The sequence below is a fragment of the Salvelinus namaycush genome, chromosome 6 (assembly GCF_016432855.1).
Source record: "Salvelinus namaycush isolate Seneca chromosome 6, SaNama_1.0, whole genome shotgun sequence".
Lineage (NCBI taxonomy): Eukaryota > Metazoa > Chordata > Actinopteri > Salmoniformes > Salmonidae > Salvelinus > Salvelinus namaycush.
The window spans coordinates 52,267,761-52,294,013 of NC_052312.1; the positions used below are offsets into that span (position 1 = coordinate 52,267,761).

The 26,253-nt window shown below is 42.5% G+C and overlaps 1 protein-coding gene across 1 annotated transcript in view; it reads left to right on the forward strand.

The window, feature by feature from the left end:
* Positions 1 to 1,987: 1,987 nt before the first annotated feature.
* The window catches only part of LOC120049430 (globoside alpha-1,3-N-acetylgalactosaminyltransferase 1-like), a 107,440-nt gene continuing 83,174 nt past the window's right edge, over positions 1,988 to 26,253 (forward strand). Inside the window, exons 1-3 of the mRNA XM_038995698.1 lie at positions 1,988 to 2,082; positions 8,064 to 8,102; positions 8,211 to 8,246. Of these exons, the coding sequence (XP_038851626.1) occupies positions 2,015 to 2,082; positions 8,064 to 8,102; positions 8,211 to 8,246 (143 nt within the window). The 5' untranslated portion in view covers positions 1,988 to 2,014. The remainder of the gene's footprint in view (positions 2,083 to 8,063; positions 8,103 to 8,210; positions 8,247 to 26,253) is intronic.

Here is a 26,253-nt window from a genome sequence, read left to right on the forward strand (position 1 = left end):
GGGTTGGTTAACCCAGGAGAGGGAGAGGGTTGGTTAACCCAGGAGACGGATGGAGTTGGTTAACCCAAGAGACGGAGAGAGGGATGGAGTTGGTTAACCCAGGAGAGGGATGGAGTTGGTTAACCCAGGAGATGGAGAGATGGATGGAGTTGGTTAACCCAGGAGAGGGAGAGGGTTGGTTAACCCAGGAGAGGGAGAGGGTTGGTTAACCCAGGAGAGGGATGGAGTTGGTTAACCCAGGAGATGGAGAGATGGATGGAGTTGGTTAACCCAGGAGAGGGAGAGGGTTGGTTAACCCAGGAGAGGGAGAGGGTTGGTTAACCCAGGAGAGGGATGGAGTTGGTTAACCCAGGAGATGGAGAGATGGATGGAGTTGGTTAACCCAGGAGAGGGATGGAGTTGGTTAACCCAGGAGAGGGAGAGGGTTGGTTAACCCAGGAGAGGGATGGAGTTGGTTAACCCAGGAGACGGAGAGAGGGATGGAGTTGGTTAACCCAGGAGATGGAGAGGGTTGGTTAACCCAGGAGACGGAGAGGGTTGGTTAACCCAGGAGACGGAGAGAGGGATGGAGTTGGTTAACCCAGGAGATGGAGAGGGTTGGTTAACCCAGGAGAGGGAGAGGGTTGGTTAACCCAGGAGAGGGAGAGGGTTGGTTAACCCAGGAGATGGAGAGGGTTGGTTAACCCAGGAGAGGGAGAGGGTTGGTTAACCCAGGAGACGGAGAGGGTTGGTTAACCCAGGAGATGGAGAGAGTTGGTTAACCCAGGAGAGGGAGAGGGTTGGTTAACCCAGGAGAGGGAGAGGGTTGGTTAACCCAGGAGAGGGAGAGGGTTGGTTAACCCAGGAGATGGATGGAGTTGGTTAACCCAGGAGACGGAGAGGGTTGGTTAACCCAGGAGAGGGAGAGGGTTGGTTAACCCAGGAGAGGGAGAGGGTTGGTTAACCCAGGAGAGGGAGAGGGTTGGTTAACCCAGGAGACGGAGAGATGGATGGAGTTGGTTAACCCAGGAGAGGGAGAGGGTTGGTTAACCCAGGAGACGGATGGGGGGGAAATACAGTAAATCACCAACCGTGGCTTTGTACCTGTTCAAACAACAAGGTTAAATAACATGTAAATATCACATCATTTACCTGATGCATCTGTAGTACTGAAGTCATGGTGACTCAGTGGCACAATGAGAGTTCATCAGTGCAGCCAGAAGGCTCACTCTGTATCACTCTGACTGGTGTGTGCACCCTTAAATTATTATTATTATTACTGCTGTTGAACAAATGTCCAAGTTGTTTTGTCTTTGAGAGGTTAGGAGGGATGTTCATGTTAAATGGGAGTCTGCCCCTTTAAGAGCCCCTGAGACTGGGTTAAGGGAGAGTTGACTAGATAGAGACACTGCATTTGCAAACAAAGGACAGAATGTAAACTTGACATCTGACTTAAAACCAGAAGAACCAGTTTTAACTGACAACAAAAAAACTTTAACTGGGTCATAAGTTCTCACCAAGGATTTACTTACTGGTGAAATAGTTATTTAATATTATACTTGTGACCAATCAATGGGAGCGTCTGCTAAATGACTACATTGTAATGTAAATGTAGTGCCATGTATATGTATGTATGTTATGTATTTGTTGTGATGTTTCTTGTTAGCTCCCCAAGAAGAGTAGCTAATTAGGAATCCTAATTAATACTAAATCTGAAGCCTTATTTGACCTTATTTGGTCATATTTGACCTTATTTGACTACTTCCTTATTTGGATAGACACTACATGTACAACTGGTTAGGGTTGGTTGGTAAAGGACTCTATTTTCAGGTTACTTCTGGTTTGGGTGTGGGTTACCGTGGTGATGTGTGTATAAGTCCATGGAGGTACAGATCAAAGGGCTGAGGCTCCTCCTCCTCATTTGACTAGGCTTGCTGAAGAGTTCCACTGGTTTCATTGGAGAGATCTTCATTTGACTGGATATTGCTTCTAGTGTAGGATAAACTAAATATTTGCTGACACTATTGGAGGAACAATGCGTTTCAGTTCAAATGTAAAGCCGTTTGTTCTCCTTCTCATTGTTGGAATCTTCTTGCTTCTGGGGTATGTATGTTTCTATATTTCATGTAATTACTATGCATGTACTATGTGTGTATGTAAATGGTGTTATTTTGGAACAATTAAATCTGTACTAAATAAATTGAAGTTGAATTAAAGTGATGTTATAGTACTATTTCATGTCAACTAAGTGTACTAAGTAAAGTATACTGACCCACCTACAAGTGTTTGTAATACCCACCTTATCTACCCACCTTAAACTGTACTTGTCAGATTATATTTGAGTGTTCTCTATACACATTCAGTGTACTTGTAGTGACACTGAAAGATAATTGCAAATAGTAACGTCACTAGCATATCCCATGTACAATAAAGGTGCACTTTATTTAGCTTTGGTGTACTTTTTACATTTCACTCATTTAGCAGACACTCTTATCTAGAGAGACTTACAGTTATTACATTCATCTTCAGATAGCTAGGTGGGACAACTACATATCACAGTCAGTACATTCATCTTCAGATAGCTAGGTGAGACAACCACATATCATTGTAATAGTCAGTACATTCATCTTCAGATAGCTAGGTGGGACAACCACATATCACAGTCATAGTCAGTACATTCATCGTCAGATAGCTAGGTGGGACAACCTCATATCACAGTCAGTACATTCATCTTCAGATAGCTAGGTGGGACAACCACATATCATAGTCAGTACATTCATCTACAGATAGCTAGGTGGGACAACCACATATCATAGTCAGTATATTCATCTTCAGATAGCTAGGTGGGACAACCACATATCATAGTCAGTACATTAATCTTCAGATAGCGAGGTGAGACAACCACATATCATTGTAATAGTCAGTACATTCATCTTCAGATAGCTAGGTGGGACAACCACATATCACAGTCAGTACATTCATCTTCAGATAGCTAGGTGGGACAATCACATAGTCATAGTCAGTACATTCATCTTCAGATAGCTAGGTGGGACAACCTCACAGTCATAGTCAGTACATTCATCTTCAGATAGCTAGGTGGGACAACCACATATCATAGTCAGTACATTCATCTCCAGATAGCTAGGTGGGACAACCACATATCACAGTCATAGTCAGTACATTCATCTCCAGATAGCTAGGTGGGACAACCACATATCTCAGGCATAGAAAGTACATTGTTTCCTCAATAACGTAGCTGTTTGAAGAGGGAGGGTTTCAGATGTTTTCAGAAGATGGGCAGGGACTCTGTTGTCCTAGCTTCAGGGGGAAGATGGTTCCACCATTGGGGTGACAGGACAGAGAAGAGTTTGGACTGGGCTGAGAGGGAGGACCAAGAGACCTGAGGTGGTAGAATGGAGTACTTGTGTTGGAGTGTAGTGTTTGATCAGAGCCTGAAGGTAGGGAGGGGCAAGAGACCAGAGGTGGCAGAACGGAGTGCTCAGGTTGGGGTGTAGTGTTTGATCAGAGCCTGAAGGTAGGGAGGGGCAAGAGACCAGAGGTGGCAGAACGGAGTGCTCCGGTTGGGGTGTAGTGTTTGATCAGAGCCTGAAGGTAGGGAGGACCAAGAGACCAGAGGTGGCAGAACGGAGTGCTCAGGTTCGGGTGTAGTGTTTCATAGCCTGAAGGTAGGGAGGACCAAGAGACCAGAGGTGGCAGAACGGAGTGCTCCGGTTGGGGTGTAGTGTTTGAGCATTGCCTGAAGGTAGGGAGGACCAAGAGACCAGAGGTGGCAGAACGGAGTGCTCCGGTTGGGGTGTAGTGTTTGATCAGAGCCTGAAGGTAGGGAGGACCAAGAGACCAGAGGTGGCAGAACGGAGTGCTCAGGTTGGGGTTTAGTGTTTGAGCATTGCCTGAAGGTAGGGAGGACCAAGAGACCAGAGGTGGCAGAACGGAGTGCTCCGGTTGGGGTGTAGTGTTTGATCAGAGCCTGAGGGTAGGGAGGGGCATTTCCTCTTGCTGTTCCGTAGGTAAACACCACAGTCTTGTAGTGGAGCTTCAACTGGAAGCCAGTGGAATGTGTGGAGGAGCAGGGTGACATGAGAGAACTTGGGAAGGTTGGAAGCCAGTGGAGTGTGTGGAGGAGCAGGGTGACATGAGAGAACTTGGGAAGGTTGGAAGCCAGTGGAGTGTGTGGAGGAGCAGGGTGACATGAGAGAACTTGGGAAGGTTGGAAGCCAGTGGAGTGTGTGGAGGAGCAGGGTGACATGAGAGAACTTGGGAAGGTTGGAAGCCAGTGGAGTGTGTGGAGGAGCAGGGTGACATGAGAGAACTTGGAAAGGTTGGAAGCCAGTGGAGTGTGTGGAGGAGCGGGGTGACATGAGAGAACTTGGGAATGTTGAAAACCACGTGGGCTGCAGTGTTCTGGATTGCAAGGGGTTTGATGGCCCAAGCGGGGTGCCCAGCCAACAGCGAGTTACAGTAGTCCAGACGGGAGATGACAAGTGCCTGGATTAGGACCTGCGCCGCTTCCAGTGTGAGGGTCGTACTCTACGGGTGTTGTAGAGCAGGGCGGCCCAGACTTTAGTTACATACGATATACTTTTTCCACACTCTTCCTAATGCGGTGTACCCCTCCCCTCCTCCCCCCCCCCCCCCCCCCCCGCCAATATTAAATAAAATGTCACCCTATTGATTGTATTGTTTGCACTGCATGCTGTCAGCTAGCTTAGCATGGTCTGGGTTGTAGCTAGTGATTGCTAGCCTCAAGCAGGTGTCCAGGTGATCATCTGCTATTTTGACCTGATCTTCATGTCTGAAAGTGTTGACTCACAAAGCTAGTTAGATCCAAAATATGCTGTCAAATACATGGCAACTTTTCTCATGTTTGGATATTTCTCCTCCACGATAAGGTTCCAAAAGTGTTCCCCCTGATGGCCTCGATTTGATTTGGAGGTCGCTTTGCAGTGTCAAATTTTCACTCTCGACGGCTGATGTTTCCTAATGAAACAATTATGCAATTTTTTGTTGCAATTTCATCAACATCAACTTCCACACCAAACGGAAAGAACATAAATGTTGCCAGAGGTTCCAGGATCGCAAAGTCTTGAAAGCGTCAGTCAAAGTCTGTGATAATGTTGTTCACCTGTTCAATGTATCAACCACAGTCACAAATTGCAAGTGCTTTTCCCTGTCTTTCGAGCTCTGACATCATATATATTTTTTTAAATTCCTCAGTTCACATCGCTGCAATTGGGAGGGTGTGACACTGTGGCGTTGTCAACCATGATGGAGAGGTCTTTGAGAGTGCTATACCTCACCCTCGTCTAACTAGGACTCCCCTCCCCGAAGGCCCTACTTCCTGGGAGGAAGAGCTGCTCCGTCTTGCCAAGGTTGAGCTTGAGGTGGTGGGCCGACATCCAAGTTGAGATCAGATCCTCTCCAGGAAGTAGGGCCTTCGGGGAGGGGAGTCCTAGCTAGACGAGGGTGAGGTATAGTCTTTTGACCATACATACAGACATACATACAAACAGGTTATATTATGCATTTTTCACATCAATTAATCTGCTTTAAGTTGCATCATTTTTTGTTAGATAGAAGAAGAATTAACCTTTTTGTTGCACCATATCCCTGGATCTCATTGAATGTTTTGGCCGTTTGGGAACTTCGAATGTGGACCGTATGCGTCCGAAACAACCCCGCTTCAGGCTTGGGCAGTGGCTACGGTCAATTGGTAAGGAAGCCACTACAATCAAGTCAAAAGACTCCGTGAAGGATTACTATCGGAAGGAAAGCTCTGGGACGGACACACGCTGGATATTGTTCTATTTGTCACTGCATTCGGACCGCAAGGACAGCTCGCTTGGAAGGACTTGAAATCCTATAATTCGCCTGCCGTGTGTAACCACTGCGAATGAATGAGCAGCCTTGTTCTATGCAATCGTACGGAAGCGCAAATGTGCTTATAATTGTAACGTTTGATAAACTTGAGAATGGAATTCAAAACACAGCGCTGTGAAAACAATTAAGAAGTTTGAGTTTTGGAAACACTGAGATCCTTTGCACAATGTAGCCTAGTCAGATGTCTAATATTTGGCCTAATGTGGAAATGCAATGCATCAACACAACGAATGCAACTAAAGGATCTAAAGATACTGCGTGTTTAAACTTTATTAAAGGGGACAAAACTTAGAACGGGAAGAATTGTTTAAAACACATCTAAAATGCCAAACTTGCACATGTTCAATTCAAAATTGGGTCAATATGCTGAAATGGATGACTGTGTTTTAAAAGCATTAAAGGAGGTCTAAAGGGGCATTGCATTTAACAATCAAACCAACAACTGTGTCTTTGTAAATTGAGTGAACTAAAAGAGAATGATGGAGGATGAAATCCCAAATAAGACCCCACTGGAGAGGGCAGAGGAGCATCTAAATTCACTCTATGCAGCCCGGAGAGGCAAACTTGGAGAGTATACACACACAATCAATGAAATAATAGTCATTCTTGTTGATGGAGGAAATTTTGAAACTGTGAATGAGGGTCTTGAGGCATTTGATGTTGTTCTCAATGACTTTCAGAATGCTCAGGAATCTGTGCTAGAGCTGGTCACAGAGGAGGGACAGGAAAATGACTTTCAGAATGCTCAGGAATCAATGGAACGAATGCAACTAAAGGATCTGCGTGTTAAAGATACTGCGTGTTAAAACTTCATTAAAGGGGACAAAACTTAGAATGGGATGAAATGTTTAAAACGCATCTAAAATGCCAAACTTGCTCAATGACTATCAGAATGCTCATGAATCTGTACTAGAGCTGGTCACAGAGGAGGAAGAGGAAAATGACTTTCAGAATGCTCATGAATCTGTGCTAGAGCTGGTCACAGAGGAGGAACAGGAAAATGACTTTCAGAATGCTCATGAATCTGTACTAGAGCTGGTCACAGAGGAGGAACAGGAAAATGACTTTCAGAATGCTCATGAATCTGTACTAGAGCTGGTCACAGAGGAGAAACAGGAAAATGACTATCAGAATGCTCATGAATCTGTACTAGAGCTGGTCACAGAGGAGAAACAGGAAAATGACTTTCAGAATGCTCATGAATCTGTACTAGAGCTGGTCACAGAGGAGAAACAGGAAAATGACTTTCAGAATGCTCATGAATCTGTACTAGAGCTGGTCACAGAGGAGGAACAGGAAAATTACTTTCAGAATGCTCATGAATCTGTACTAGAGCTGGTCACAGAGGAGGAACAGGTACATTACTTTCAGAATGCTCATGAATCTGTACTAGAGCTGGTCACAGAGGAGGAACAGGTACATGACTTTCAGAATGCTCATGAATCTGTACTAGAGCTGGTCACAGAGGAGGAACAGGGAAATGACTTTCAGAATGCTCACTAATCTGTACTAGAGCTGGTCACAGAGGAGGACCAGGTACATGACTTTCCGAATGCTCATGAATCTGTACTAGAGCTGGTCACAGAGGAGGAACAGGGAAATTACTTTCAGAATGCTCATGAATCTGTACTAGAGCTGGTCACAGAGGAGGAACAGGAGAATGACTTTCAGAATGCTCATGAATCTGTACTAGAGCTGGTCACAGAGGAGGAACAGGAGAATGACTTTCAGAATGCTCATGAATCTGTACTAGAGCTGGTCACAGAGGAGGAACAGGGAAATGAGAGCATGAAATTCTGCTACGCACAATGGGGCAGGAGAGTCCTACCATGAGCTTTGAGATATCTGGATTAGAAATTGGCAACGTGGAAGGTGACACATTTCTTACATTACCAAGGGTCTACACCCAGAGTAACATCCCAGTGACAAGAGAGAAGGTAATGTAAGGATAGTGTAAGCAAACTTGTGCAGCCCATAATTTGTAACTCGACTCAACTACGCTGGATCATCATTTTCAGTAGCTAACTGCATTACTGCGTTGCCTAATTGTGTAGGGTATGAATTAGGCTTCAAAGACAAGCTGCAAATCTGATGTGGATGAAAAGCAGCATAAGCAGCACGTGTTGTGTAATAAATGAAATGTTTTCATGACAGACTTTAACTGATTCTCTCCTCTCTTCCGATAGGTATGTTCACTACAGCTTCTTCAATGAAAGGCTCAATGGGTAAGCCCAAGTTTCTGTTCATTTATTACACCTTAATGATGCTATACTGTGCTATGGATTTTCTGATTTGATTCATATTCACAGGGTTTGGTTTGAGGCTTCCAACAGAGATATCCCAGTTGATGAGGACCAGAGGAACACCAGGTTAGTTGATATAAACTGAGAAATTCTCACAACAAGTCATGATACTTGGTACTTCTAAACACTCTTTCCTATTTCCTTAATGTTTCCCGTTAAATAATTTACAGAGATGTACTGTACACAGTTACTAGTGGTTCTAATGGCCTATTATGGGATTACATTCAGTCATTCAACACCTTAATGCGCTCCTAAACACTATAGACCTGACAGGACAAGCTGAGAAACTAATATTTAGAACTTCACAGTCTAACCTATCATTTATCTCAAGGGTATTATTGGCTGTTGATAGATGGAGTCTAACATCTTCATGGCACCAATAAGGATGTGAACAAGTCATATTGTGATGTTGGTTCATCGTTGCTGTTACCCTACACTATTATTAAGAAGAGCATACGACAGTTCCTGGAGGATCAAAACCCTCTCGTAGACCTTCAACGTAGTAAACTTAACGGCCCGCTGATGGGCCATCAACAAGCTTCCCATTGTATTCAAACTGGTTCGGAGGAAAAATTAGATAAAACCAACTAATTATAGTCCCACTAAGAGCAAACCAACAACCTTCCGTTTTGGTTCCAACAAACCCAGACCCATCAGAAATACCTAACCCCAGACCCATCAGAAATACCCGACCCCATGACCCATCAGAAATACCCAACCCCATGACCCATCAGAAATACCCAACCCCATGACCCATCAGAAATACCCAACCCCATGACCCATCAGAAATACCCAACACCAGACCCATCAGAAATACCCGACCCCATGACCCATCAGAAATACCCGACCCCATGACCCATCAGAAATACCCAACCCCATGACCCATCAGAAATACCCAAGCCCATGACCCATCAGAAATACCCAACCCCATGACCCATCAGAAATACCCAACCCCATGACCCATCAGAAATACCCAAACCCATGACCCATCAGAAATACCCAAGCCCATGACCCATCAGAAATACCCAAGCCCATGACCCATCAGAAATACCCAAGCCCATGACCCATCAGAAATACCCAACCCCAAGACCCATCAGAAATACCCAACCCCAGACCCATCAGAAATACCCAACCCCATGACCCATCAGAAATACCCAACCCCATGACCCATCAGAAATACCCAACCCCAGACCCTTCAGAAATACCCAACCCCATGACCCATCAGAAATACCCGACCCCACGACCCGACTAGCAATGTAAATCAGTCTGATGTTGTCCCGATGGCATGCAAAGTGTCTGGGGGGCATTTTCTCTCAGATTGTTTGCTATAGTTGAATCAGGGTTTGATTATTTGTTACAATGTATTTTTTCCATTTGGTTGTTTTCACGTTGTCAAAAATTGTCAAACAAACTACAATACTTGAACAATACCATGTGTGTATCGGATGTCACACCGCTTGCTCAGTGAATACCAGTTCCTCCTAATTCGGCTCACACCGAGGCTGGAGCCTGTTGGACGTACTGCCAGATTCTCTAAAAGGACGTTGGAGGCGGCTTATGGTAGAGAAATTAACATTAAACTATCTGGCGGCAGCTCTTGTTGACATTGCTGCAGTCAGCATGTAAATTGCATGCTCCCTCAAAACTTGAGACCTCTGTGGTATTGTGTTGTGTGACAAAACTGCACATTTTAGGGTGGCCTTTTAGTGTCCCCAGCACAAGGTGCACCTGTGTAATGATCATGTTGTTTAATCAGCTTCTTGATATGCCACACCTGTCAAGTGGCTGGAATGTCTTGGCAAATGAGAAATGTTCACCAACAGGGATATAAATGCATTTGAAAGAAATACGCTTTTTGTGCGTATGGATCATTTCTGGGGGGAAAAAATCAGCTCTTGAAACATGGGACCAACACTTAACATGTTGCGTTTACACACTGAGTGTACAAAACATTAAGGACACCGTGTCTTTCCATCCATAACATAAACTGACAGGTGAATCCAGGTGAAAGCTATGATCCCTTATTGATGTCACTTGCTGAATCCACTTCAATCAATGTAAAAGAAGGAGAGGAGACGGGTTAAAGAAGGATTTTTAAGCCTTGAGACAATTGTACATGTATTGCATATGACAGCTTGATGAAAACCAGTCAATATTCAGGTCCCCAAGAAAGTAGATTCTCTGTTTACCGTCACGTATACTATCAAGCATTTCACACACATTGTCTAGATACTGACTGTTAGCACTTGGTGACCTATATAAATACCCCTAAAAGGCTTTAGATGAGGTAGGTAAACCTGCCACCTCTTCAATAACACTTGACATGAGATCTTATCTAAGCATTACAGGGAAATGACTCTGAATATATACAGCAACACCTCCCCCATAAGCATTCCTGTCTCTTCTGTAGATGTTATTTCCTTATTGCTACTGCTGTATCATTAAAGGAATTATCTTAGTGAGTCTCATAAATGGCTAATATACAGGATGTTATCTGATGTTGGCAAGTTATTGATTTAATAAATCTTATTTCTAAGGCTACATAAACAGTTCATTCAGGACGTATTCAGACCCTTTGACTTTTGACACATTTTATTACATTACAGCCTTATTCTAAAATGGAGTAAATGGTTTTCCCCCTCATCAATCTACACACAATACCCCATAATGACAAAGCAACAAAATGTTTTTTTTAGAAATTCAGTTGTCCTAATGGGGAATCAGTATACAGTTGTCCTAATGGGGAATCAGCATACAGTTGTCCTAATGGGGAATCAGTATACAGTTGTCCTAATGGGGAATCAGTATACAGTTGTCCTAATGGGGAATCAGCATACAGTTGTCCTAATGGGGAATCAGCATACATTTGTCCTAATGAGGAATCAGCATACAGTTGTCCTAATGGAGAATAAGCATACAGTTGTCCTAATGGGGAATCAGCATACAGTTGTCCTAATGGGGAATCAGTATACAGTTGTCCTAATGGGGAATCAGTATACAGTTGTCCTAATGGGGAATCAGTATACAGTTGTCCTAATGGGGAATCAGCATACAGTTGTCCTAATGAGGAATCAGCATACAGTTGTCCTAATGGGGAATCAGCATACAGTTGTCCTAATGAGGAATCAGTATACAGTTGTCCTAATGGGGAATCAGCATACAGTTGTCCTAATGGGGAATCAGCATACAGTTGTCCTAATGAGGAATCAGCATACAGTTGTCCTAATGGGGAATCAGCATACAGTTGTCCTAATGGAGAATAAGCATACAGTTGTCCTAATTGGGAATCAGCATACAGTTGTCCTAATGGGGAATCAGTATACAGTTGTCCTAATGGGGAATCAGCATACAGTTGTCCTAATGGGGAATCAGCATACAGTTGTCCTAATGGGGAATCAGTATACAGTTGTCCTAATGGGGAATCAGCATACAGTTGTCCTAATGGGGAATCAGCATACAGTTGTCCTAATGAGGAATCAGCATACAATTGTCCTAATGGGGAATCAGCATACAGTTGTCCTAATGGGGAATCAGCATACAGTTGTCCTAATGGGGAATCAGCATACAGTTGTCCTAATGGGGAATCAGCATTCAGTTGTCCTAATGGGGAATCAGCATACAGTTGTCCTAATGGGGAATCAGCATACAGTTGTCCTAATGGGGAATCAGCATACAGTTGTCCTAATGAGGAATCAGCATACAGTTGTCCTAATGGGGAATCAGCATACAGTTGTCCTAATGGGGAATCAGTATACAGTTGTCCTAATGGGGAATCAGTATACAGTTGTCCTAATGGGGAATCAGTATACAGTTGTCCTAATGGGGAATCAGCATACAGTTGTCCTAATGAGGAATCAGCATACAGTTGTCCTAATGGGGAATCAGCATACAGTTGTCCTAATGAGGAATCAGTATACAGTTGTCCTAATGGGGAATCAGCATACAGTTGTCCTAATGGGGAATCAGCATACAGTTGTCCTAATGAGGAATCAGCATACAGTTGTCCTAATGGGGAATCAGCATACAGTTGTCCTAATGGAGAATAAGCATACAGTTGTCCTAATGGGGAATCAGCATACAGTTGTCCTAATGGGGAATCAGTATAGAGTTGTCCTAATGGGGAATCAGCATACAGTTGTCCTAATGGGGAATCAGCATACAGTTGTCCTAATGGGGAATCAGCATACAGTTGTCCTAATGGGGAATCAGTATACAGTTGTCCTAATGGGGAATCAGCATACAGTTGTCCTAATGGGGAATCAGCATACAGTTGTCCTAATGAGGAATCAGCATACAATTGTCCTAATGGGGAATCAGCATACAGTTGTCCTAATGGGGAATCAGCATACAGTTGTCCTAATGGGGAATCAGCATACAGTTGTCCTAATGGGGAATCAGCATTCAGTTGTCCTAATGGGGAATCAGCATACAGTTGTCCTAATGGGGAATCAGCATACAGTTGTCCTAATGGGGAATCAGCATACAGTTGTCCTAATGGGGAATCAGCATACAGTTGTCCTAATGGGGAATCAGCATACAGTTGTCCTAATGGGGAATCAGCATTCAGTTGTCCTAATGGGTAATCAGCATTCAGTTGTCCTAATGGGGAATCAGCATACATTTGTCCTAATGGGGAATCAGCATACAGTTGTCCTAATGGGGAATCAGCATTCAGTTGTCCTAATGGGTAATCAGCATTCAGTTGTCCTAATGGGGAATCAGCATACATTTGTCCTAATGGGGAATCAGCATACAGTTGTCCTAATGGGGAATCAGCATTCAGTTGTCCTAATGGGTAATCAGCATTCTGTTGTCCTAATGGGGAATCAGCATACATTTGTCCTAATGGGGAATCAGCAGACAGTTGTCCTAATGGGGAATCAGCATACAGTTGTCCTAATGGGGAATCAGCATTCAGTTGTCCTAATGGAGAAAAAGCATACAGTTGTCCTAATGGGGAATCAGCATACAGTTGTCCTAATGGGGAATCAGTATACAGTTGTCCTAATGGGGAATCAGTATACAGTTGTCCTAATGGGGAATCAGTATACAGTTGTCCTAATGGGGAATCAGCATACAGTTGTCCTAATGAGGAATCAGCATACAGTTGTCCTAATGGGGAATCAGCATACAGTTGTCCTAATGAGGAATCAGTATACAGTTGTCCTAATGGGGAATCAGCATACAGTTGTCCTAATGGGGAATCAGCATACAGTTGTCCTAATGAGGAATCAGCATACAGTTGTCCTAATGGGGAATCAGCATACAGTTGTCCTAATGGAGAATAAGCATACAGTTGTCCTAATGGGGAATCAGCATACAGTTGTCCTAATGGGGAATCAGTATACAGTTGTCCTAATGGGGAATCAGCATACAGTTGTCCTAATGGGGAATCAGCATACAGTTGTCCTAATGGGGAATCAGCATACAGTTGTCCTAATGGGGAATCAGTATTAAGTTGTCCTAATGGGGAATCAGCATACAGTTGTCCTAATGGGGAATCAGCATATCGTTGTCCTAATGAGGAATCAGCATACAATTGTCCTAATGGGGAATCAGCATACAGTTGTCCTAATGGGGAATCAGCATACAGTTGTCCTAATGGGGAATCAGCATACAGTTGTCCTAATGGGGAATCAGCATACAGTTGTCCTAATGGGGAATCAGCATACAGTTGTCCTAATGGGGAATCAGCATACAGTTGTCCTAATGGGGAATCAGCATACAGTTGTCCTAATGGGGAATCAGCATACAGTTGTCCTAATGGGGAATCAGCATACAGTTGTCCTAATGGGGAATCAGCATACAGTTGTCCTAATGGGGAATCAGCATACAGTTGTCCTAATGGGGAATCAGCATACAGTTGTCCTAATGGGGAATCAGCATTCAGTTGTCCTAATGGGTAATCAGCATTCAGTTGTCCTAATGGGGAATCAGCATACATTTGTCCTAATGGGGAATCAGCATACAGTTGTCCTAATGGGGAATCAGCATTCAGTTGTCCTAATGGGTAATCAGCATTCAGTTGTCCTAATGGGGAATCAGCATACATTTGTCCTAATGGGGAATCAGCATACAGTTGTCCTAATGGGGAATCAGCATTCAGTTGTCCTAATGGGGAATCAGCATACAGTTGTCCTAATGGGGAATCAGCATACAGTTGTCCTAAATCAGCAGACAGTTGTCCTAATGGGGAATCAGCATACAGTTGTCCTAATGGGGAATCAGCATCCAGTTGTCCTAATGGGGAATCAGCAGGCAGTTGTCCTAATGGAGAATCAGCATACAGTTGTCCTAATGGGGAATCAGCATACAGTTGTCCTAATGAGGAATCAGCATACAGTTGTCCTAATGGGGAATCAGCATACAGTTGTCCTAATGGGGAATCAGCATACAGTTGTCCTAATGGGGAATCAGCATCCAGTTGTCCTAATGGGGAATCAGCAGGCAGTTGTCCTAATGGAGAATCAGCATACAGTTGTCCTAATGGGGAATCAGCATACTGTTGTCCTAATGGAGAATCAGCATACAGTTGTCCTAATGGGGAATCAGCATACAGTTGTCCTAATGAGGAATCAGCATACAGTTGTCCTAATGGAGAATCAGCATACAGTTATCCTAATGGGGAATCAGCATACAGTTGTCCTAATGGAGAATCAGTATACAGTTGTCCTAATGGGGAATCAGCATACAGTTGTCCTAATGGGGAATCAGCATACAGTTGTCCTAATGGGGAATCAGCAGACAGTTGTCCTAATGGGAAATCAGCATACAGTTGTCCTAATGGGGAATCAGCATACAGTTGTCCTAATGGGGAATCAGCATACAGTTGTCCTAATGGGGAATCAGCATACAGTTGTCCTAATGGGGAATCAGCATACAGTTGTCCTAATGGGGAATCAGCATTCAGTTGTCCTAATGGGTAATCAGCATTCAGTTGTCCTAATGGGGAATCAGCATACATTTGTCCTAATGGGGAATCAGCATACAGTTGTCCTAATGGGGAATCAGCATTCAGTTGTCCTAATGGGTAATCAGCATTCAGTTGTCCTAATGGGGAATCAGCATACATTTGTCCTAATGGGGAATCAGCATACAGTTGTCCTAATGGGGAATCAGCATTCAGTTGTCCTAATGGGTAATCAGCATTCAGTTGTCCTAATGGGGAATCAGCATACATTTGTCCTAATGGGGAATCAGCAGACAGTTGTCCTAATGGGGAATCAGCATACAGTTGTCCTAATGGGTAATCAGCATTCAGTTGTCCTAATGGGGAATCAGCATCCAGTTGTCCTAATGGGGAATCAGCAGGCAGTTGTCCTAATGGAGAATCAGCATACAGTTGTCCTAATGGGGAATCAGCATACAGTTGTCCTAATGATGAATCAGCATACAGTTGTCCTAATGGGGAATCAGCATACAGTTGTCCTAATGGGGAATCAGCATACAGTTGTCCTAATGGGGAATCAGCATCCAGTTGTCCTAATGGGGAATCAGCAGGCAGTTGTCCTAATGGAGAATCAGCATACAGTTGTCCTAATGGGGAATCAGCATACTGTTGTCCTAATGGAGAATCAGCATACAGTTGTCCTAATGGGGAATCAGCATACAGTTGTCCTAATGAGGAATCAGCATACAGTTGTCCTAATGGAGAATCAGCATACAGTTATCCTAATGGGGAATCAGCATACAGTTGTCCTAATGGAGAATCAGTATACAGTTGTCCTAATGGGGAATCAGCAGACAGTTGTCCTAATGGGGAATCAGCATACAGTTGTCCTAATGGGGAATCAGCATACAGTTGTCCTAATGGGGAATCAGTCCTAATGGGGAATCAGCATACAGTTGTCCTAATGGGGAATCAGTCCTAATGGGGAATCAGCATACAGTTGTCCTAATGGGGAATCAGTATACAGTTGTCCTAATGGGGAATCAGTCCTAATGGGGTATCAGCATACAGTTGTCCTAATGGGGAATCAGTATACAGTTGTCCTAATGGGGAATCAGTCCTAATGGGGAATCAGCATACAGTTGTCCTAATGGGGAATCAGCATACAGTTGTCCTAATGGGGAATCAGCATTCAGTTGTCCTAATGGGGAATCAGCATACAGTTGTCCTAATGGGGAATCAGCATACAGTTGTCCTAATGGGGAATCAGCATACAGTTGTCCTAATGAGGAATCAGCATACAGTTGTCCTAATGGAGAATAAGCATACAGTTGTCCTAATGGGGAATCAGCATACAGTTGTCCTAATGGGGAATCAGTATACAGTTGTCCTAATGGGGAATCAGTATACAGTTGTCCTAATGGGGAATCAGTATACAGTTGTCCTAATGGGGAATCAGCATACAGTTGTCCTAATGAGGAATCAGCATACAGTTGTCCTAATGGGGAATCAGCATACAGTTGTCCTAATGAGGAATCAGTATACAGTTGTCCTAATGGGGAATCAGCATACAGTTGTCCTAATGGGGAATCAGCATACAGTTGTCCTAATGAGGAATCAGCATACAGTTGTCCTAATGGAGAATAAGCATACATTTGTCCTAATGGGGAATCAGCATACAGTTGTCCTAATGGGGAATCAGTATACAGTTGTCCTAATGGGGAATCAGCATACAGTTGTCCTAATGGGGAATCAGTATACAGTTGTCCTAATGGGGAATCAGCATACAGTTGTCCTAATGGGGAATCAGCATACAGTTGTCCTAATGGGGAATCAGCATACAGTTGTCCTAATGGGGAATCAGTATACAGTTGTCCTAATGGGGAATCAGCATACAGTTGTCCTAATGGGGAATCAGCATACAGTTGTCCTAATGAGGAATCAGCATACAATTGTCCTAATGGGGAATCAGCATACAGTTGTCCTAATGGGGAATCAGCATACAGTTGTCCTAATGGGGAATCAGCATACAGTTGTCCTAATGGGGAATCAGCATTCAGTTGTCCTAATGGGGAATCAGCATACAGTTGTCCTAATGGGGAATCAGCATACAGTTGTCCTAATGGGGAATCAGCATACAGTTGTCCTAATGGGGAATCAGCATACAGTTGTCCTAATGGGGAATCAGCAGGCAGTTGTCCTAATGGAGAATCAGCATACAGTTGTCCTAATGGGGAATCAGCATACAGTTGTCCTAATGAGGAATCAGCATACAGTTGTCCTAATGGGGAATCAGCATACAGTTGTCCTAATGGGGAATCAGCATACAGTTGTCCTAATGGGGAATCAGCATCCAGTTGTCCTAATGGGGAATCAGCAGGCAGTTGTCCTAATGGAGAATCAGCATACAGTTGTCCTAATGGGGAATCAGCATACTGTTGTCCTAATGGAGAATCAGCATACAGTTGTCCTAATGGGGAATCAGCATACAGTTGTCCTAATGAGGAATCAGCATACAGTTGTCCTAATGGAGAATCAGCATACAGTTATCCTAATGGGGAATAAGCATACAGTTGTCCTAATGGAGAATCAGTATACAGTTGTCCTAATGGGGAATCAGCATACAGTTGTCCTAATGGGGAATCAGCATACAGTTGTCCTAATGGGGAATCAGCAGACAGTTGTCCTAATGGGAAATCAGCATACAGTTGTCCTAATGGGGAATCAGCATACAGTTGTCCTAATGGGGAATCAGCATACAGTTGTCCTAATGGGGAATCAGCATACAGTTGTCCTAATGGGGAATCAGCATTCAGTTGTCCTAATGGGTAATCAGCATTCAGTTGTCCTAATGGGGAATCAGCATACATTTGTCCTAATGGGGAATCAGCATACAGTTGTCCTAATGGGGAATCAGCATTCAGTTGTCCTAATGGGTAATCAGCATTCAGTTGTCCTAATGGGGAATCAGCATACATTTGTCCTAATGGGGAATCAGCATACAGTTGTCCTAATGGGGAATCAGCATTCAGTTGTCCTAATGGGTAATCAGCATTCAGTTGTCCTAATGGGGAATCAGCATACATTTGTCCTAATGGGGAATCAGCATACAGTTGTCCTAATGGGGAATCAGCATACAGTTGTCCTAATGGGTAATCAGCATTCAGTTGTCCTAATGGGGAATCAGCATCCAGTTGTCCTAATGGGGAATCAGCAGGCAGTTGTCCTAATGGAGAATCAGCATACAGTTGTCCTAATGGGGAATCAGCATACAGTTGTCCTAATGATGAATCAGCATACAGTTGTCCTAATGGGGAATCAGCATACAGTTGTCCTAATGGGGAATCAGCATACAGTTGTCCTAATGGGGAATCAGCATCCAGTTGTCCTAATGGGGAATCAGCAGGCAGTTGTCCTAATGGAGAATCAGCATACAGTTGTCCTAATGGGGAATCAGCATACTGTTGTCCTAATGGAGAATCAGCATACAGTTGTCCTAATGGGGAATCAGCATACAGTTGTCCTAATGAGGAATCAGCATACAGTTGTCCTAATGGAGAATCAGCATACAGTTATCCTAATGGGGAATCAGCATACAGTTGTCCTAATGGAGAATCAGTATACAGTTGTCCTAATGGGGAATCAGCATACAGTTGTCCTAATGGGGAATCAGCAGACAGTTGTCCTAATGGGGAATCAGCATACAGTTGTCCTAATGGGGAATCAGCATACAGTTGTCCTAATGGGGAATCAGCATACAGTTGTCCTAATGGGGAATCAGTCCTAATGGGGAATCAGCATACAGTTGTCCTAATGGGGAATCAGTCCTAATGGGGAATCAGCATACAGTTGTCCTAATGGGGAATCAGTATACAGTTGTCCTAATGGGGAATCAGTCCTAATGGGGAATCAGCATACAGTTGTCCTAATGGGGAATCAGTATACAGTTGTCCTAATGGGGAATCAGTCCTAATGGGGAATCAGCATACAGTTGTCCTAATGGGGAATCAGCATACAGTTGTCCTAATGGGGAATCAGCAGACAGTTGTCCTAATGGGGAATCAGCATACAGTTGTCCTAATGGGGAATCAGCATACAGTTGTCCTAATGGGGAATCAGCATACAGTTGTCCTAATGGGGAATCAGCATACAGTTGTCCTAATGGGGAATCAGCATACAGTTGTCCTAATGGGGAATCAGCATACAGTTGTCCTAATGGGGAATCAGCAGACAGTTGTCCTAATGGGGAATCAGCAGACAGTTGTCCTAATGGGGAATCAGCATACAGTTGTCCTAATGGGGAATCAGCATACAGTTGTCCTATTGGGGAATCAGCATACAGTTGTCCTAATGGGGAATCAGCAGACAGTTGTCCTAATGGGGAATCAACATACAGTTGTCCTAATGGGGAATCAGCATTCAGTTGTCCTAATGGGGAATCAGCATACAGTTGTCCTAATGGAGAATCAGTATACAGTTGTCCTAATGAAGAATAAGCATACAGTTGTCCTAATGGGGAATCAGCATACAGTTGTCCTAATGGGGAATCAGCATACAGTTGTCCTAATGAGGAATCAGCATACAGTTGTCCTAATGGGGAATCAGCATACAGTTGTCCTAATGGGGAATCAGCATACAGTTGTCCTAATGGGGAATCAGCATACAGTTGTCCTAATGGGGAATCCTAATGGTTAATCAGTATACAGTTGTCCTAATGGGGAATCAGCATACAGTTGTCCTAATGGGGAATCAGCATACAGTTGTCCTAATGGAGAATAAGCATACAGTTGTCCTAATGGGGAATCAGCATACAGTTGTCCTAATGGGGAATCAGCATACAGTTGTCCTAATGGGGAATCAGCATACAGTTGTCCTAATGGGGAATGAATAGGCAGTTGTCCTAATGGGGAATCAGCATACAGTTGTCCTAATGGGGAATCAGCATACAGTTGTCCTAATGGAGAATAAGCATACAGTTGTCCTAATGTGGAATCAGCAGACAGTTGTCCTAATGGGGAATCAGCATACAGTTGTCCTAATGGGGAATGAATAGGCAGTTGTCCTAATGGGGAATCAGCATACAGTTGTCCTAATGGGGAATCAGCATACAGTTGTCCTAATGGAGAATCAGCAGACAGTTGTCCTAATGGGGAATCAGTATACAGTTGTCCTAATGGGGAATCAGCATACAGTTGTCCTAATGGGGAATCAGCATACAGTTGTCCTAATGGGGAATCAGCATACAGTTGTCCTAATGGGGAATCAGCATACAGTTGTCCTAATGGGGAATCAGCATACAGTTGTCCTAATGGGGAATCAGCATACAGTTGTCCTAATGGGGAATCAGCATACAGTTGTCCTAATGGGGAATCAGCATACAGTTGTCCTAATGGGGAATCAGCATACAGTTGTCCTAATGGGGAATCAGTATACAGTTGTCCTAATGGGGAATCAGCATACAGTTGTCCTAATGGGGAATCAGCATACAGTTGTCCTAATGGGGAATCAGCATACAGTTGTCCTAATGGGGAATCAGTATACAGTTGTCCTAATGGGGAATCGGCATACAGTTGTCCTAATGGGGAATCAGCATACAGTTGTCCGGAGTTCACAAAGCCATGGAGGTGAACAGAAACAGAAAAAAAAGGAACAGTTGCAATGGATTGAATGGACCGAAAACCCCGGACTCCTCTTGCAAATCAAATCAAATCAAAGTTTATTTGTCACGTGCGCTGAATATAACAGGTGACCAGGGCCCATACAACTTTACAGTGAAATTCTTACTTACAGGCTCTAACCAACAGTGCAAAAAAGGTATTAGGTGAACAGCAGGTAAGAAAATAAATAAAAACAACAGTAAAAAGACAGTGAAAAATAACAGTAGAGAGGCTATATACAGTAGAGAGGCTATATACAGTAGAGAGGCTATATACAGTAGACAGGCTATATACAGTAGAGAGGCTATATACAGTAGACAGGCTATATACAGTAGAGAGGCTATATACAGTAGAGAAGCTATATACAGTAGAGAGGCTATATACAGTAGAGAGGCTATATACAGTAGACAGGCTATATACAGTAGACAGGCTATATACAGTAGAGAGGCTATATACAGTAGAGAGGCTATATACAGCAGAGAGGCTATATACAGTAGGGAGGCTATATACAGCAGAGAAACTATATACAGTAGAGAGGCTATATACAGTAGAGAGGCTATATACAGTAGAGAGGCTATATACAGTAGAGAGGCTCTATACAGTGGCGAGGCTATAAAAGTAGCGAGGCTACATACAGACACCGGTTAGTGAGGCTGATTGAGGTAGTATGTACATGTAGACATGGTTAAAGTGACTATGCATATATGATCAACAGAGAGTAGCAGTAGCGTAAAAGAGGTGTTGACGGGTGGTGGGTGGTGGGACACAATGCAGATAGACCGGTTAGACAATGTGCGGGGAAACTGGTTGGTCGGGCCAATTGTGGTAGTATGTACATGAATGTATAGTTAAAGTGACTATGCATATATGATAAACAGAGATTAGCAGCAGCGTAAAAAGAGGGTTTGGGGGGTGGCACACAATGCAAATAGTCTGTGTAGCCATTTGATTACCTGTTCAGGAGTCTTATGGCTTGGGGGTAAAAACTGTTGAGAAGCCTTTTTGTCCTAGACTTGGCACTCCGGTAGCGCTTGCCATGCGGTAGCAGAGAGAACAGTCTATGACTGGGGTGGCTGGGGTCTTTGACAATTTTTAGGGTCTTCCTCTGACATCGCCTTGTATAGAGGTTCTGGATGGCAGCCAGCTTAGCCTCAGAGATGTTCTGGGCCGTACGCACTACCCTCTGTAGTGCCTTGCGGTCGGAGACCGAGCAATTGCCGTACCAGGCAGGGATGCAACCAGTCAGGATGCTCTCGATGTTGCAGCTGTAGAACCTTTTGAGGATCCATCGGAAATACCCAACCCCATGACCCATCAGAAATACCCGACCCCATGACCCATCAGAAATACCCGACCCCATGACCCATCAGAAATACCCAACCCCATGACCCATCAGAAATATCCAACCCCATGACCCATCAGAAATACCCAACCCCATGACCCATCAGAAATACCCAACCCCCAGACCCATCAGAAATACACAACCCCAGACCCATCAGAAATACCCAACCCCAGACCCATCAGAAATTCCCAAGCCCATGACCTATCAGAAATACCCAACCCCATGACCCATCAGAAATACCCAACCCCATGACCCATCAGAAATACCCAACCCCAGACTCATCAGAAATATCCAACCCCATGACCCATCAGAAATACCCAACCCCAGACCCATCAGAAATACCCAACCCCATGACCCATCAGAAATACCCAACCCCATGACCCATCAGAAATACCCAACCCCCAGACCCATCAGTAATACCCAACCCCATGACCCGACTAGCAATGTAAATCAGTCTGATGTTGTCCCGATGGCAGGCAAAGGGTCTGGGGGGCATTTTCTCTCAGATTGTTTACTTTAGTTGAATCAAGGTTTGATTATTTGTTACAATGTAATTTTTCCGTTTGGTTGTTTTCTCATTGTAAAAAATTGTCAGACAAACGACAATACTTGAACAAAACCATGTGTGTATCGGATGTCACACCGCTTGCTCAGTGAGTACCAGCTCCTCCTAATTCGGCTCACACCGAGGCTGGAGCCTGTTGGACGTACTGCCAGATTCTCTAAAAGGACGTTGGAGGCGGCTTATGGTAGAGAAATTAACATTAAATTATCTGGCAGCAGCTCTGGTTGACATTCCTGCAGTCAGCATGTAAATTGTACACTCCCTCAAAACTTGAGACATCTGTGGTGTTGTGTGACAAAACTTCACATTTTAGGGTGGCCTTTTAGTGTCCCCAGCACAAGGTGCACCTGTGTAATGATCATGTTGTTTAATCAGCTTCTTGATATGCCACACCTGTCAGGTGGATGGAGTATATCTTGGCAAATGAGAAATGATCACCAACAGGGATATAAATGCATTTGAAATAAATAAGCTTTTTGTGAGTATGGATCATTTCTGGGGGGAAAAAATCAGCTCTTGAAACATGGGACCAACACTTAACATGTTGCATTTACACACTGAGTGTACAAAACATTAAGGACACCGTGTCTTTCCATCCATAACATAAACTGACAGGTGAATCCAGGTGGAACATATGATCCTTTATTGATGTCACTTGCTAAATCCACTTCAATCAATGTAGATGAAGGAGAGGAGACGGGTTAAAGAAGGATTTTTAAGCCTTGAGACAATTGTACATGTATTGCATATGACAGCTTGATGAAAACCAGTCAATATTCAGGTCCCCAAGAAAGTAGATTCTCTGTTTACCGTCACGTATACTATCAAGCATTTCACACACATTGTCTAGATACTGACTGTTAGCACTTGGTGACCTATATAAATACCCTTTAAAGGCTTTAGATGAGGCAGGTAAACCTGCCACCTCTTCAATAACACTTGACATGAGATCTTCTCTAAACATTACAGGGAAATGGCTCTGAATATATACAGCAACACCTCCCCCATAAGCATTCCTGTCTCTTCTGTAGCTTATAGCTACTGCTGTATCATTAAAGGAATTATCTTAGTGAGTCTCATAAATGGCTAACATACAGAATGTTATCTGATAAAAGTTATGCTGCCAGATAATTCACAGTTGTCCTAATGGGCAATCAGCAGGCAGTTGTCTGGACTTCCCAAAGCCATGGAGGTGAACAGACAACGAGTCATTGACACAGTTGCAATGTTATTCCCAACGGAACGAAAACATCGGACTCTTCTTTCTGGTGGCAAAACAAATTAAACTTCTGGATGTGTTTGGGATTCTCTACTTTATAATATATTTTCTCCCTCTGCTGCCGCTTCCCCCTCCTGTGTGTGTGTGAAGTTGGGAGAGTTAGCTAAGTGTTCAGGATTAATTTAGTTTTATAATTTTTTAGATACAATGTTATTACTATTATAATTATCAAAATGGCTGCTATTCTACTTGGAATGAGAAAAAAAAACTTGGAAGGAAAACATTTGGCAACGACAGTCTTTGATCTTGTCTCTGTAACATCATTTGTTGTTTAGCTCCAGGGAAAAGGCTTCCGATTCGCTATCCTCAGGTTATTCATAAAACCAATATGATATTTAAATAGGTTATTCATAAAACCAATATGATATATAAATTGGTTATTCATAAAATCAAACTTATATTTAAATTTGTTATTCATAAAACCAATATGATATTTCAACTGGTTATTCATAAAACTAATATGATATTTAAATTGGTTATTCATAAAACCAATATGATATTTCAATTGGTTATTCATAAAACCAATATGATATTTAAATTGGTTATTCATAAAACCAATATGATATATAAATTGGTTATTCATAAAACCAATATGATATTTAAATTGGTTATTCATAAAACCAATATGATATATAAATTGGTTATTCATAAAACCAATATGATATTTAAATTGGTTATTCATAAAACCAATATGATATATAAATTGGTTATTCATAAAACCAATATGATATTTAAATTGGTTATTCATAAAACCAATATGATATATAAATTGGTTATTCATAAAACCAATATGATATTTAAATTGGTTATTCATAAAACCAATATAATATATAAATTGGTTATTCATAAAACCAATATGATATTTAAATTGGTTATTCATAAAACCAATATAATATATAAATTGGTTATTCATAAAATCGATATGATATTTAAATTGGTTATTCATAAAACCAATATAATATATAAATTGGTTATTCATAAAATCGATATGGTATATAAATTGGTTATTCATAAAACCAATATAATATATAAATTGGTTATTCATAAAACCAATATGATATTTAAATTGGTTATTCATAAAATCGATATGGTATATAAATTGGTTATTCATAAAACCAATATGATATTTAAATTGGTTATTCATAAAACCAATATAATATATAAATTGGTTATTCATAAAACCAATATGATATATAAATTGGTTATTCATAAAACCAATATGATATATAAATTGGTTATTCATAAAACCAATATGATATTTAAATTGGTTATTCATAAAATCGATATGGTATTGATATCAGCTTGAAATAAATGTAGCTGACATCGATATAGAGTTTCCATATTGGTGCCCATCACTAATAATCAAATCAAATGTTATTGGTCACAAACACATATTTAGCAGATGGTATTGTGGGTGTAGTGAAATGCTTGTGTTCCTAGCTCCAACAGTACAGTAATATCTAACAATTCACAACAATACACAAATCTAAAAGTAAAAGAATGGAATTAACAAATATGTAATATTATAATTAGCATTGTTGGAGTGGCATTGATGAAAATACAGTAGAATAGAATACAGTATATACATATGAGACGAGTAAAGCAGAATGTTCCATTATTAAAGTGACCAGTTATTCCATGTATGTGTATATAGGGCAGCAGCCTCTAAGGTACAGGGTTGAGTAACCGGGTGGTAGCTGGCTAGTGATGGCTATTTAACAGTCTGATGGTCTATGTATATAGGGCAGCAGCCTCTAAGGTGCAGGGTTGAGTAACCGGGTGGTAGCTGGCTAGTGATGGCTATTTAACAGTCTGATGGTGTATGTATATAGGGCAGCAGCCTCTAAGGTGCAGGGTTGAGTAACCGGGTGGTAGCTGGCTAGTGATGGCTATTTAACAGTCTGATGGTGTATGTATATAGGGCAGCAGCCTCTAAGGTGCAGGGTTGAGTAACCGGGTGGTAGCTGGCTAGTGATGGCTATTTAACAGTCTGATGGTGTATGTATATAGGGCAGCAGCCTCTAAGGTACAGGGTTGAGTAACCGGGTGGTATCTGGCTAGTGATGGCTATTTAACAGTCTGATGGTCTATGTAGCTGGCATAGATAATAGTTACAATAGATACAGTATGTGTATTATGTATACTGTATAGCCATAGTTGTCATTAATCATTTTACTATGTCTTTCTATTCATACAGTCTGAGTCCATATTCAGGAGCAGAGTACAGAACATCGTCTCTCCAGAAAGGTGGGTATCTGTATTTTACTGTACCATCGTTCACTATTTTGGCTGGCTACCCAAACTCCATGCTCCTGTCCAAACTCCATGCTCCTGTCCAAAC